A 15091-nucleotide genomic window follows, 5' to 3' on the forward strand; every position below is an offset into this window, starting at 1 on the left:
TTTCCATAGCATTTTGTATTTCTTTTATACCACTTAGCCCATTCTATCTTGATATTATATTTATTATTTGTCTTATCTCCCCTGCTAGATTGTAAATTTTTTGAGGCATGAACAGTACTGTGCTTTGTATTCATTGAAGGACAGGATACACAGTAATGCTCAATAAATCTATGTTAAATGCTGAGTGGGTCTTTTATTAAATGTAATTTAAGGAATATCAAGTTTTCCACTAAATGGGAAGAATCCTTCCACAAAGTGTATGTATATCAAATCATAATGATGTACACTTGAACTATCATACATTTTATTTATCTACAATTCCTCAATAAAGCTGAAAAGTTTCTAGAAAGAATATCTAGTTTTGTTTTATATGAAAATGCTGCAGAATGAATCAAGTTAAGTTCACTAACTTTTCAGGAACTTTAAAATAGCCATCCTAGGTGTAGGTATACATTCTGAATCAAAGTGAATTAGGAGCTAGCTGTTAAGGAAACACTCCCATTTACCATTGCAACAAAAAGAATAAAATACCTAGGGATAAGCCTACCCAAGTAGACAAAAGACCTGTATGCAGAAAACTATAAGACACTGATGAAAGAAATTAAAGATGATACCAACAGATGGAGAGATATACCATGTTCTTGGATTGGAAGAATCAACATTGAGAAAATGACTATACTACCCAAAGCAATCTACAGATTCAATGCAATACCTATCAAACTACCAATGGCCTTTTTCACAGAACTAGAACAAAAAATTTCACAATTTGTATGGAAACACAAAAGACCCCAAATAGCCAAAGCAATCTTGAGAAAGAAAAATGGAGCTGGAGGAATCAGGCTCCCTGACTTCAGAGTATACTACAAAGCTACAGTAATCAAGACAGTATGGTACTGGCACAAAAACAGAAATATAGATCAATGGAACAGGATAGAAAACCCAGAGATAACCCACACACATATGGTCACCTTATCTTTGATAAAGGAAGCAAGAATATACGATGGAGAAAAGGCAGCCTCTTCAATAAGTGGTGCTGGGAAAACTGGACAGCTACATGTAAAAGAATGAAATTAGAACACTTCCTAACACCATACACAAAAATAAACTCAAAATGTATTAAAGACCTAAATGTAAGGCCAGACACTATAAAACTCTTAGAGGAAAACATAGGCAGAACACTCTATGTGTTCTGCAACCAAGATCACAGCAAGATCCTTTTTGACCCACCTCCTAGAGTCATGAAAATAAAAACAAAAATAAACAAATGGGACCTAATGAAACTTAAAAGCTTTTGCACAGCAAAGGAGACCATAAACAAGATGAGAAGACAACCTTCAGAATGGGAGAAAATATGTGCAAACGAAGCAACTGACAAAGGATTAATCTCCAAAATATACAAGCAGCTCATGCAGCTCAATATCAAAAAAACAAACAACCCAATCCAAAAAAGGGCAGAAGACCTAAATAGACATTTCTCCAAGGAAGATATACAGATTGCCAACAAACACATGAAAGGATGTTCAACATCACTAATCATTAGAGAAATGCAAATCAAAACTACAATGAGGTATCACCTCACACCAGTCAGAATGGCCATCATCAAAAAATCTAGAAACAATAAATGCTGGAGAGGGTGTGGAGAAAAGGGAACCCTCTTGCACTGTTGGTGGGAATGTAAATTGATACAGCCACTATGGAGAACAGTATGGAGGTTCCTTAAAAAACTAAAAATAGAACTACCATACGACACAGCAATCCCACTACTGGGCATATACCCTGAGAAAACCATAATTCAAAAAGAGTCATGTACCAAAATGTTCATTGCAGCTCTATTTACAATAGCCAGGACATGGAAGCAACCTAAGTGTCCATCAACAGATGAGTGTATAAAGAAGATGTGGCAACATATATACAATGGAATATTACTCAGCCATAAAAAGAAACGAAATTGAGTTATTTGTAGAGAGGTGGATGGACCTAGAGTCTGTCATGCAGAGTGAAGTAAGTCAGAAAGAGAAAAACAAATACTGTATGCTAACACATATATATGGAATCTAAAAAAAAAAAAAAAAAAGGTTCTGATGAACCTAGGGGCAGGACAGGAATAAAGATGCAGACACAGAGAATGGACTTGAGGACACGGGGAGGGGGAAGGATAAGCTGGGACGAAGTGAGAGAGTAACACTGATATATATACACTACCAAATGTAAAACAGATACCTAGTGGGAAGCAGCTACATAACCCAGAGAGATCATCTTGGTGCTTTGTGAACACCTAGAGGGGTGGGATAGGGAGGGTGGGAGGGAGGCTCAAGAGGAAGGGGTTATGAGGATATGGGGATATATGTATACATATAGCTGATTCACTTTGTGATACAGCAGAAACTAACACAACATTGTAAAGCAATTGTATGTCAATAAAGATGTTAAAAGAAAAAAAACTAGTGCATATTCTTTTGGGCCTTGGTGTGATTTTTTTTAAAGAACAATGTTGCCACCTAGTGGAGAAATAAATTTCAGCCCTTTGAAAGAGGGGTGGTGGGCAGGAATAAGGAAAACTTAAAATTCAAAGGCAAAAGATACTGGCTAATGGGAAAAAATAAGATGGTTATGTGGAATCCCAAATATGGAAGAATTAAGGCAGGTGTGGGGCCCATGAATTTAATAAAAGGGAGGAAAATTAATTATACTGTGCTATAGGATTCATTATACAAATTTAAAAGAGGCCAATTAAGTTTAGCTTATCAAAAGGTATTCAAAGCATAAATTTAAAGAAAAAATTATTTTCATTACCTGATTAACAAAAGGAGCATACATTGGTAGGTTGCAATTAATATTTTTTAAATAATTTGTTTTAGTCTTTCTTCTTTTGACAAAGTGATAATACCCATTTCAGCAAATTTAGCTGATAAGAGAAAATGAAAAACCCTCCCCTCACAACTATATTACTTAAAGATAACCACTGTTAATATTTTGGTATATTGTCTTTAGTTTTTCCACCTCTGCTATGTATAAACATATTTTAAAGTATCTACAATATATGCTACTTTTACAAAAATGAGGTTATGGTGTACAAATTGTTTGTTAACCTGATTTTTTCACTTTACATATTGTGAACATTTTTCAATGCCATTATGTATTTTTCTATAAAGCCTTTTGACTACATGCATGGAATTTCATTGGGTAGATATATCATGATTTACTAATCGGTCCCTTGTTGTTGGACATTTGGACTTTCCTCTAATTTTTCACTATTATAAACTGAGGAACATCTAAGTACCAAAGTATTTTTCTATATTTTTAATTAGTTTTTAGGATAACTTCCTAGAAGTTATAGTGAAATTTATAGGTTAAATTAGAACGTGAACTTTTAAGGTTTTTCATATGCATTGCCTAATTATCTTTCAAAAGATTTATTTATTAATTTATAGATTTTTGGGGACCCCAATGGCAATTGAAAGGTCCACCCCCCCATCCCACTGGCATGGTAGACATTTCCACAAATTTATATATTGACATTAATTTTGAAAGTCTTTGACAATATGAGGCCATTTTTTAAAATTGTCTAAAAAATACAGGAAGAAAGAAGAACATCTGAAATCATATGATATGGATCAAATGGAGATTTAATACTGTTAGGACAGAGATCACAGGAAGGAAAATTGTGAAGTATAAGGGAGGACAATATTAGACATAAAATAACTAACCTCTGTATTAAATGGTTACTATTCTAAGTATTTTGTGTGTATTATTTGTTATTTAATCTTTGTCACACCTCTATGAGAATAGCTACTATTATTATCCTCTTTTTACCCTGGAGATTTGAGACTTAGAGAAGATAAGTGATTTGCCCAAACAGCTGGTAAGTCAGAGAGGTAACAGTTGAACTCTGGTCTGTGTGATGGAAAGCTCTTCTCTACTGCCTTTTTTTGTGGCATGAATATTAGATTGAGTGTGCCGATTTCAATCTGATTGGTTCTTGCCAGTATATATAGCCTTCAGGATCATAGCTTTAAGTTAGCTCAATTCTCTTTGCCTGGAAGAATTTTATGTCCTTTTTATTCTATGTAGTTTTAGAGGATAGAAGGATCTGTCTATGGGAATCACAGGGAGATACTTTTTAGATTGATACTAGGAAGAATTTTCTAAAAATGGGAACTCTTAAAAGGGCAGCCTAGTGAATTAATAGGATTTGATTAGTGATACTTCTGTCTCTAGATATTTTTCTCATAGAAGAGATTCCTATATTAAGTGGGAGATTTGTATAGTCTGACTCCTAAGATTCCTGGTAATTCTAAAATATTATGATTCTGTAAGTCCACATGTTTAAAATGAAGATATTTGGGGGGGGGAAATTAATATGATAATAACTTATCTGAATGTTCTGAAAACTGTTATTCATGAAAAGCTTTTTAGAAACTCAATACTGATCTTGTAAATCTATAGACGATTATGAGAAGTATGGTACTCAGAGGGAGGGCATGGAGTTTTTCTGTGTGTTCAGGATTAAGAGGTAATGTATAACAGAAAATATTTCCTGACTGAGAATTTTCCAGGAATATGCCCCAATCCACCCCATTTCCTACTGACCATTCTGTTTTTCGTTATTTTAATTTTAGCTGAAGGAGAACTTAAGGAACATAGAGCAGAAACATCAGGAGACTCTTAGGAGATTGGAAGGCAGGTTTTTGGAAGAAAAGGTACAGCATATTTGCATTAATAAATAAATATATTGTGTACTAGAACGACGTAAGTATATTTATATGTATTCTGAGACATCAAGTTTTCATTTGGTATCTTATTAGAAGATTATCTTTTTCCCCCCTCTTAGTTAGAGATTCTTGAAATCCTCAAGAGAGATTGTCATCTGACCAAGGCTTCAGGACACATCCCCCACCCCAGCTTGTTGTCTCCTGGTGGAACTAAAGCTCCATGTACCACTTTTTATAGGGGAGATGGGATTAGAGAGGTTGCTCTGATACACGTGAGGGTCTTCCCTTAGTCAAGCCAACTAAGGATATTAGTAAAAGGGGCTCAGGACTTCCCTGGTGGCACAGTGGTGTAGAATCCGCCTGCCAGTGCAGGGGACACGGGTTCGAGCCCTGGTCCGGGAAGATCCCACATGCCATGGAACAACTAAGCCTGTGCGCCACAACTACTGAGCCTGCGCTCTAAAGCCCGTGAGCCACAACTACTGAAGCCCGTGCGCCTAGAGCCCGTGCTCCGCAACAAGAGAAGCCACCGCAGTAAGAAGCCCGCACACCGCAACAAAGAGTAGCCCCTGTGTGCGCAGCAACGAAGACCCAAAGCAGCCATAAATAAATAAATAAATAAATAAAAAGGGGGCTCAAAAATGTTCCTTAGCACATCACAGACTTCCACATTTCTCTGTGCTTCTAAAGTTAATTCTCAGAGTCCCCCTGGTTTTTCTTTAATTCTTTTAATATTTTCTTTAATTTTTCATCCTTAGGAAAGGAATACATTTTTTCACAAATTGGTGGGAATGTAAGGAAGTGAGGGTGAGGCAAATAAGTACTCATATCAGGTTTATATAAAAGGATTTGCTTTCAAAAGTGGCTCTAGGTTTCCAGTTTGTGTATTGAATAACCTGGGAGTGGGGCAGGAGCAGTATCTAGACGCTTTCCCTCTCAGGCACTTCCTGGCACTGTTAGGAATGGAAGTGCTCAGGAATGGGCTGCTCTCAGCTGCCTCTTTCCTCACTCCACCCTACACTTGATCTCTCTCCTACTTGGTGTAACATTCCACAAACAAATGTTAGAAGTGCTTGGTCAGTTTACAGATTACTTGAATGACAGTGCTTATATAAATAGGATTTTTATGTCTGGAAGTAGGTGGCTGCTGGCCTTCCCCTCATAATTGCAAGATGGTTAATGCAGCTCTGAGAGTCATCTCTCTTAGGGCGGGAAGAAGGGAGGCTCCATCTGTATCTGTCCCTTTTATCTGGAAACCGTGAAACTTTCCCCAGAAGCTCCTAGCAGATTTCTTCTTACATCTCTCTGATTGTCCAGAACCATGTTATAATGGACGCCAGGGAAAAGGGGTGTTTTGTTTCTCCAGCCACTGGTGGAAGCTGGGAAGGAAAAAGGAGGATGGGAAGGAGTGTTGGGTTGTCCAGCCACAGCAGTGTCTGCCTTACCATGTGAGGTACAGACTTCATGGTTAGATACAAACTCCTATACTGGTTTGAGCCCCAGTGCTGCTGGTCCATGGCAGTGGGCTTTCTAGTAAGCCCTGTTCATTTATCTCATACCTCAGCATGTTCCACCTGATCATATAAAGGACTTCCCTCAGGTTATTAGTATTTTCTTGTGTTTTCCCATTTAATCCTTTCTGTTCCTTGAACCACCTGCATATTTTTGTACTTGCTATTCTCTCTTCCTGAAATGTTCTTATTGCAGTTCTGGCTTATTCGCATTCTTCAGAGCTCAAATGTCATCCCCTCAAAGAGATAATCCCTAAACCCAATCTAAAATTACCTCCCTCAGTTACTATTTCATTACTCCATTTATTTCATTTATAGCATTTATCACAGTCTATTAATTCTCTTATTTGTTTACTTGCTGGGAGGCTGTATAGCATCAAATTGCCTGCGTTTGAATCCCTGCTCTGCCATTTACTAGCTGTATGATTTTGGACAAGTCACTAACCTTTCTCTCAGTTTCTTCAATCCTTGTCTTTGGGGACAATAATAGTATCTAATTCATAGGTATCTAATTACATTGTTGTGAGAAGTAAATAATACATGTGTAGAACCATGCCTGGCACATAGTAAATGCTCAATGCATTTTAATTATTATTATTGTTTGGATCTCATCCTAGAATATAAGCTCCATGAGAACAGGAGCCTTATCTGTTATGTTCACCACAGCATCTCTAGTATCTAAAAAATCTGGTACACTATTAGTACTCAATAGGAATTTTTATTAAATGAATGAATAAATGATTCTCAGCACATTGTATTTAACATAAATTTCTCCCAGCTCTGCTTTCCAGGTCTGATGTGGAATTTTTTTCTATTTATATGTCATTTTGCTTTTTTAATGGTGAAATTGGGAAGTACCCTAAAGTCCCTGTGTTCACACTATCCTCTTTGCTGGCTCCTCCATTGATACTTGGAGCACTTCACATCAGGTCATGTGGACAGGAGTATTTTATTTGACATTATAAAATAAATACTTAACTTTTTCTGTGTAAAATTTGTTGTTAGAAATATAACTGTATTAAAACAGCCTATTTTCTTTTTTAGTACCGACTAGAAAAAGAGGCTGAGAAGAAGATAATAATGCTGGCAGACAGAGCCCACCATGAAGCTGTTGTGTAGGAGATCGCTGCCTCTTTTTTCTTTCTAATAGCCTCTCTTACCTCTTTGCTAGTCTTTTTTGTTCTTATCATGTTTTCTACCCCCTTCTCTCTTGGTCTGCTTTCTTCAAATTTTCTGGTTTACTTTCCTTCGCTGTTTCTTTCTCTCTGTGTACCCACCCCTTTTCCATCCACCCTTTTTGTAGCAGCATAGTGTGGAGAAAAGAATCTGGGCTTCGAAGTTACACTTTGGTTCTCAACATGTATACTAACTGACTGTAAGAAGATTTCTTAACTTTTTTGAAATTAAATTTCTCCATCTAAAAATGGTGTTAATAATGGCAACTGTGCACAGTTTTCATGAGGTATATTAGTGAAAGTAACACTAAACTGCACTGTGTTAATAAACTAAGTCTCAATGGTTTATTTCTAATCTAATGTGGGTCTGACAGCTCTACTCCAGGGGTGATTCAGGAACCTGGGCTGCTTCCATCTTGTTCTTCATGTCCAGTCACATGTACAAAGAGAGAGCATGGGAAACTCATACCTGCCCTTAATTGCCTTGGACTGGAAGTAACACGTCCCTTTTTACTTTCCTGTTGGTGAGAACTTAGTTCTCAAGATCCCCACCTAACTATTGAGTACCCACCATAAGCTAAATAAGTGCTGGTCATTATTATTTTTTTAAATTATTGATTTTAATTTTTTTTTTTGGTTGCCCCGTGCAGCTTGCGGGATCTTAGTTCCCTGAACAGGGATTGAACCCGGGTGGGCCACATCAGTGAAATTGCCGAGTCCTAACCACTGGACCACCAGGGAATTCCGGATGATCATTATTATTGATGTTAGGGGATTTAGCAGTCATTGTTCTAGTTTGGTAATATTTAAAACTTAGGTCTGTGTTTTGGGATCTTATATCTATCTATTCCAGGCAATTGAACAATGCTGGAAGAGCTGTTTTTAAAGAGAATATTTATCTCCAGAAAGCTCTCGCATACCACCTGAAGGAAGCTGATGCTCTACAAAAAAACTCTCAGAAGTTGCAAGAGACTCAGACTTCCCTTTTACAGCAAAAGGTTCATTTCGATTTTGTTTCCTTTTTTTGTAAAGATTGGGTTGGTGAATACTAAGACTTGAGTATAGTAGTGATACATAAGGACAATAGGACAATTTTTCTTCTGTCTGGATGGTGTATTTTTCTTATCTGAAAAGTTAATTACTGAATGACTTATAAGAAACTTTAGACTTGGCTTCATAAAGAATACATCCGAAACATAAATATAACCCCTGTCCTCTACTACCTTAGTATTCATTTTACTTTGCTTAGAGTTGGTCTCTGAATCACTTAGGAACTGTGACAACTGTGACAACAATGGTTTCCCCATGTAAGGTGTATTCTCTCCCTAAAGGAAGTCTGGAGGTAAGCAATCCAGAGCTGGAATGGTAGTGCTACAAATTCGGCAGACACTCGGGCTCCTCAACTTTGTTCTGCAACACATGGCTTATCTCCTCAGAGTCACCTCATGGCCCCCAGCAGCTGCTGGAGCTCTAACAACAGGGCGGAAGAAGGACAAGAAGGAAAACAGCATGCCCCTCCCTTTAGAGCTCTTCCTGGAAGTCCTATACAAATTTCTACTCGCAGCTCTTCCATCAGAGCTTAGTCATGTGGCTTTGCTGAACACAAGGGAAACTGGGAATTTTCAGCTGGGCTTACTACCTTTCTGAATAAAATTGGGGTTTTATTACGAAGGAAGAAATGGAAAATGGACACTAGGATAGGCAACTAGCAGACTGCCACAGTTTGCAGTATATAGTTGTTAAATTACTGTTTTACTGTACAGTCTTACTGATTTTGGAATATTTTTTTGATAATATAAAATATTGAACTTTTCATAATTTTAGACGAAGGAGAGTTTCTTAATTAGTAAAATCTGTGGCCTTCCTAAGTCCAGACAGGGACTCTTGATGTTTCTTACTCTTTATGCACTGAATACCAAAATATCACCATTGCAACCTGGCCTCAAACTCAAATCTCATGAAGTAATGGATGTTAGTGAGGAACTTTTAAGTTTTGAAATTAATTAAAAAAAAAAATCTCTCACCTCTCTCATCTTTCTGTTTTAGGAAATCAATGATCTGTTGGTTAAGGAAAAGATAATGCAGCTTACCCAGCAGAAATTACAAATCCAAACTCTTCAGAAGAAGGTAGTAAGCTTGGAGACTACCCTGAGTTGTATGACCAAAGAGTTTGAGACTGAAGTTTTAAAACTGCAGCAGCAGGCAATGGCAAAGAACCAAGCGGGTCAGATTGAAATTTTCAAGCTGCAGCATCTTCTTCAGATGAAGGACAAGGAAATGAATCGAGTAAAGAAGCTGGCCAAGAACATACTAGATGAAAGAACAGAAGTGGAAAGATTCTTTTTAGATGCTCTACACCAAGTAAAGCAACAGATCCTATTTAGCAGAAAGCGTTATAAACAGGTAGCACAAGCTGCTTTCAATTTTAAAATGAGAGAGGCATGTGCAGGAAGAACAGAATATCCCAAAATCCGAACATTTGATGGCAGAGAGCACAGCACCAACAGTGTGAATCAGGATCTTATGGAGGCCGATAAATGGTACTAATAATGCTTTAATATTTTGCCTTTGTACTGCTCTTCTTGTGCCCTTTAGAGAAATAAAAACCCTGAAAAGTTCAGTTTGGTAATATCTAAGTATTGACTAGATTACTCAGTAAGTTACTTGAGGAGAGGAACTGTCTTACTCATCTTTGTAACCCCTATGCTTAGCATACTGTGTGGGGCTTAGTAGGTATTCTTAGTAGATGTCCCCCCTTTTTTGTGTGACAGAGACTTGTTAAAGGGATTATTCGTTCCATTTTGAATATCATTGTAATATTTTTTAACATGTTCCTTTATTTTGTTTCCTATAAATTTGTTATAAAGGTTTGATTAGATTCAGGTTAAACATTTTTGATAAACATGCTTTTCACAAATATTTTGTAATGTTCCCTTTACTATTCTGAGATGAAATTCATAGGTAATAATATCTAATCAAACCTATAATTTAAAAAATCAATATAACAATTCTTTGCAGCAACTCTTTGTTGTACGGAACTGTCCTATGGATTGGAGGACACCCAGTAGTGCTCCCTCCATCATTGTATTAACCAAAAGTCCCCACAAGGCTTTAAAATACACTAGAGATCTACTGCCACCACGATAAAAGTAGTAGAATGATTGAGACATTTGTAGACTATATACAATTGTTGTTTCCTGTTAGCATTTTAATCTGTTTGAATACTTTTCTCCCTATAAACCATGGATTAAATTATAGTGCATTTTAAAGATTATTCTGAAAAAATTGTTTTATATCTCAACACGATTAGATTCTTCAAAGGTCTTAAGAAACTTAAAACGACTCCCTACTACTATGACTTAACATCTTATTGAGAGGGCTTCCAAATGTGTTTTCTGTTTTACATTATTTTTTAATAGGCTAATATGTAGGTTCTTTTAAATTGTATAGCTGTTGGGAAGGTTGGACATGGCCAATGACTCTTCTTCAAAAATGTCCATACTATAGTTTTTTTACCTTCTTGCCATATTCAGAAGTCTGTTAATAACACTATTACTATTATTCTATTATAATAATAGTTATTATAATGACTATTACCAAGAGATTCACTTTATTTATTTTTTTTAATTTTTTTTTTTTTTTTGCGGCACATGGGCCTCTCACTGCCGTGGCCTCTCCTGTTGCGGAGCATGGCTCCGGACGCGCAGGCTCAGCGGCCATGGCTCACGGGCATAGCCGCTCTGCGGCATGTGGGATCCTCCCAGACCGGGGCACGAACCCGCGTCCCCTGCATCGGCAGGCGGACTCCCAACCACTGCGCCACCAGGGAAGCCCCACTTTATTTTTTTATTTAATAAGTCAAGCAAGTTGAGTCCCCACCATACAGAAGGCAGTTTCTTTTATATTTTTTAAATCTACTGTATATTAAGTGGTATATAACTTTTCAGAAGAAGGTGCATAAAATGATTCTCCACATTGTTGTTGCAGAAACTGGACACTTCCCTATTCTGCCTCATGAGCAACTTATCACTTTAATCCTAGTGTTCAATAGGATTTCTGCCAGGAAGGCAGAAATTGTAGTTAAAATATTACATTATCTGCCTAAGAGGCAGATTAGGGAAGGACAATTAAAGTATATGGTGATTATAAGGCAAAACCTAAACTTAAAACTAACCCCAACTGACATATATGAAAAATATTTCTTACATTTTACATCAATACTCTATCTACATGTCAGCCAACTTTTGTAAATAGCCAAGTAGACTACGAATCCTTTGGAGAAGTTATGGTATAGATAAATACCTTCCTGGAAGCCTCAGCTGCCTCTTAAGCAGATAATGATACATACAAAGACAAAGCGTACAAGAAAAAAACAGTTGTTTGATGAAATTATTTGGAGGTAAGAAATAGACTAGATAAGTTACATGTTCTTTTATATATTTACCTCTTATCACTCTATTTTCATAGCAAAATATCTAATACTAAAGACTTGCTAAAAAGGAATTTATCAATAATTTCACCAAACAACTGTCTTTTTTCTTGTACCTTTTGTCTTTGTGTTATCTGGATACATAATATTGCATTACAACTTTCTTTTTTGCTTATTTGCTTAATGTTTGAGCACAGATTTTGTTCATGTTGTTATAGTTTTTCTTATTTTCAGTTTAATGACTACATAACACTTCAAATTGGCGACCATGTTAATGTGCTTTTCAAATTTATGATTTTGTAATGGACATGGTTTGCCTTGTAGTCATTCCATTTGGAAACCTCATAATATTCAGTTATGATTTAGAAATTTTCTCATGTTTACATATTTTATATTTTTTAAAAAGAAGAGATGCTTACTTTGACCATTTATTTTTCATTTTTTTCTTTGAAATTCTTTAGGACAGATATTCAAGGAAATATGGACATTGGAGATTTGACCTGGGAGCAGAAAGAGAAAGTCTTGAGGTTGCTCTTTGCAAAAATGAATGGCTTTGTTCCTAGGTAACTCCCTATTTCAGTAGTGAAATACCAATTTGCTATCAAACCTAGAGGCCATATAGGAAAAGTGAACATATTCTTACTTAGAATTAAGGGAATGGGAAAGGACCAGCAAATATCAATATAAAAGGGTCATACTGCTTAGCTACTGCAACTCCCAGAGATAAAGAATGGGAGATGTGTAAGTGAGCACAAAAATGAAAGAGGTATTAGAGTTAAAGGGGAAAGAAAATCGATCAATCTTAGGTGTTTAAGGTAATGCTTCCTGAGAAGGTATAACATTGTTCAGCTGAATGAGTGGTAACTAAAGAGAAGCATAACAATTGTTAAGATTTATTGGTCTGCAAAGATAAGTAAATTATTTTAAAGCTGATTATTAATTAAGGGGATCTCTAATACCAAGAAAAAGACCTGGAAAGGAAAACAGAAGTCCACAGGTACTCCAAATAATTATTTTTAATGATTAGTTTCACTCTCTTCATTATGTTTTATCAGTGACTATAACCCTGGTTATAGTCACTTTATAGTAACTATAAAGTGGCTAAAATAAATCAACCACTTACTGATTGCTTGTTAAATGCTTGGCACCATTGTATTGTGGGGATTCAAAAGAATCAAGGAACATTGCCTTTGATCTCAAAGAGCTTACTATTTGGTTGCCCAAACAAAACCAAGCATAACAAGGAAAAAAATTAGGTGGCACAATAAAGTAAAGATGGAATTCAGACAATGCGTCAGTGGGCTAGAGTAGTCAGGGAAGATTGAAAGAGGGTGACCCTGTGGGGTGCCTTGTAGGATAGTGGTAGAGCAGGGAGGGCACATCAGGCAAGGGGTGGACAGCCTAAGAAAAAGCCCAGAGTTAGGAATGGGTGTAGGGTATTTAGGCAACATTGAGGAGAAACTGCCTGTCTTGAGGAAATTTAGTGATGCTAGAGAGTAATTACTAATTAGAAATAAGGTTTAACCTATAGATTGAGTTATGATGAGCCTTAAAAACCATGCAGAAAATCCTGAACTTTTGTAGATTCTAGAGTACTGTAACATAGTTTTCTTCTCTGCCTTAAAGGAATACAAAGAGCAAGAAGCCAGACTCATACTCTCTCACTGGAAGGGTTCACAGGTCATTGTTCTCAGAGCTGACCTTAACGTAACACAGTGACATGTATGACGGATTGGAGGACAGAAATAGAGTTGGGACCAACAGAAGCTGCTGCCCTGCTCTGGGCATGCAGCAGTGAGGGGTTTAGGCAAGAGTGAGGGCAGTCGGAATAAAGGGGAGAAACAGAGAAAGTAAGGAAGGAGAAACAGGACTTGGTGATAAAGGACAAAAGGAATAAAGAAAAGGAGTAAATGTTTAAGACTTTTAGCTTAAGACATGAAGGAATGGTGGTATGAAAGGCAAATGAAAAATCTGGAAAGCCAGCGTGAGGGAAATGTTTAAATTTTATTTAATCCATCCGTTAATTCATTTAACATATACATACTGAGTGCCAACTATTTACTGAAGATATAGTGTTGAGCAAATAAAGACATCATGCTTGATTTCAGGGAGTTTTTGGTCTACATGGAAGAAAAACATTGTTCAAATCATCACACAAATAAAAAATACAACTATGACATAGGTTCAAAGGAGTGGTATACAGTGGTAAGAGAGCCTAGATTAGGGGAATCTGACCTAATTGAGGAGATCAGGAAAGTCTCTGAGGAAGCAGAAGCTTGAGCTGATCTCTAAAGGTAAGTAGGAACAAAATGGGGTGGAAAAAACATTCTAGGCAGAAGAAATACAAGTAGTATTTTCAGTGCTGAACTGGAGATGTGGCAACATATTGGAGTTAAAACCACTTAAGGCATTTGCAAAGAGTGATTGGAGTACACATGAGAGTTTAGGAAGGGAGATTTGAGCATGTTTAGTGAAAATTGGTACTTGAGTTTAGGAAAGTGGATGAAGATACAGGAATAAAGGGGCTGAGACTAGAACCTTTAGGAATAACCACAATTAAAATAAACAGGAGAGGGCTTCCCTGGTGGCACAGTGGTTGAGAGTCCGCCTGCACGGGTTCGTGCCCCGATCCGGGAAGATCCCACATGCCGCAGAGCGGCTATGCTCGTGAGCCATGGCCGCTGAGCCTGCGCGTCTGGAGCCTGTGCTCCGCAACGGGAGAGGCCACAACAGTGAGAGTCCCGCGTACCGCAAAAAAAAAAAAAAAAAAAAAAAAAAAGATAAAAAATAAACAGGAGAATAAAAAAAGAGTACAACCAAAAGAGAAGAGTTTAAAGAATTATAAGCTGAATGGAAGATGGAGGATCCTGAAATGGCTTTTGCATCTCTGGTAGACTTTCAGAGTTTAATTGAAGAGGTAGGGGTAGAATCCAGACTGTAGGCACTGAATGTCTGTCTCATTGTGAGTTGATATTTCTGTACCCCAGGAAATACAGCCAGAGTACCAGGCCTCAAGTTCCACACTGTGTTGTTTTCAACACTTGGATAAACAAAGGAATTTGGGTGAAATCTTTCACACCAAATCAGTGAACTTGAACTGGCCACAATGGGATGATGCCTAAGCCTGTTGGATGAAAAAAAGATAAGATAGGAATAGGATGATGAAATGAGAAAGCTCAAACCAGCGGGGGAGGAATTAGATGATAAAAGGTCTTCCAAGGCAAGTGGAGTAATTAGGAAGTTGGTAAGAGTTCACAGTTGGTT

The 15091-nt window shown here is 37.1% G+C and overlaps 1 protein-coding gene across 7 annotated transcripts in view; it reads left to right on the forward strand.

Annotated features, from left to right (window-relative positions):
* Nucleotides 1-15091, forward strand: part of BBOF1 (basal body orientation factor 1) — a 39949-nt gene that overhangs the window by 17209 nt on the left and 7649 nt on the right. For 6 of the 7 annotated variants that reach the window (XR_007475932.1, XR_007475933.1, XM_049706774.1 and 3 more), the window contains exons 5-9: nucleotides 4620-4700; nucleotides 7268-7338; nucleotides 8252-8396; nucleotides 9445-9938; nucleotides 12289-12390. Coding sequence is in view for 5 of the 7 variants with exons in the window: in XM_049706774.1 (XP_049562731.1) it covers nucleotides 4620-4700; nucleotides 7268-7338; nucleotides 8252-8396; nucleotides 9445-9938; nucleotides 12289-12390 (893 nt within the window). In the remaining 2 variants the exon portion in view is untranslated. The remainder of the gene's footprint in view (nucleotides 1-4619; nucleotides 4701-7267; nucleotides 7339-8251; nucleotides 8397-9444; nucleotides 9939-12288; nucleotides 12391-15091) is intronic. The other variant, XM_049706775.1, reaches the window with a different exon arrangement.

This window comes from Orcinus orca, chromosome 2, assembly GCF_937001465.1.
Source record: "Orcinus orca chromosome 2, mOrcOrc1.1, whole genome shotgun sequence".
NCBI classification, from domain to species: domain Eukaryota; kingdom Metazoa; phylum Chordata; class Mammalia; order Artiodactyla; family Delphinidae; genus Orcinus; species Orcinus orca.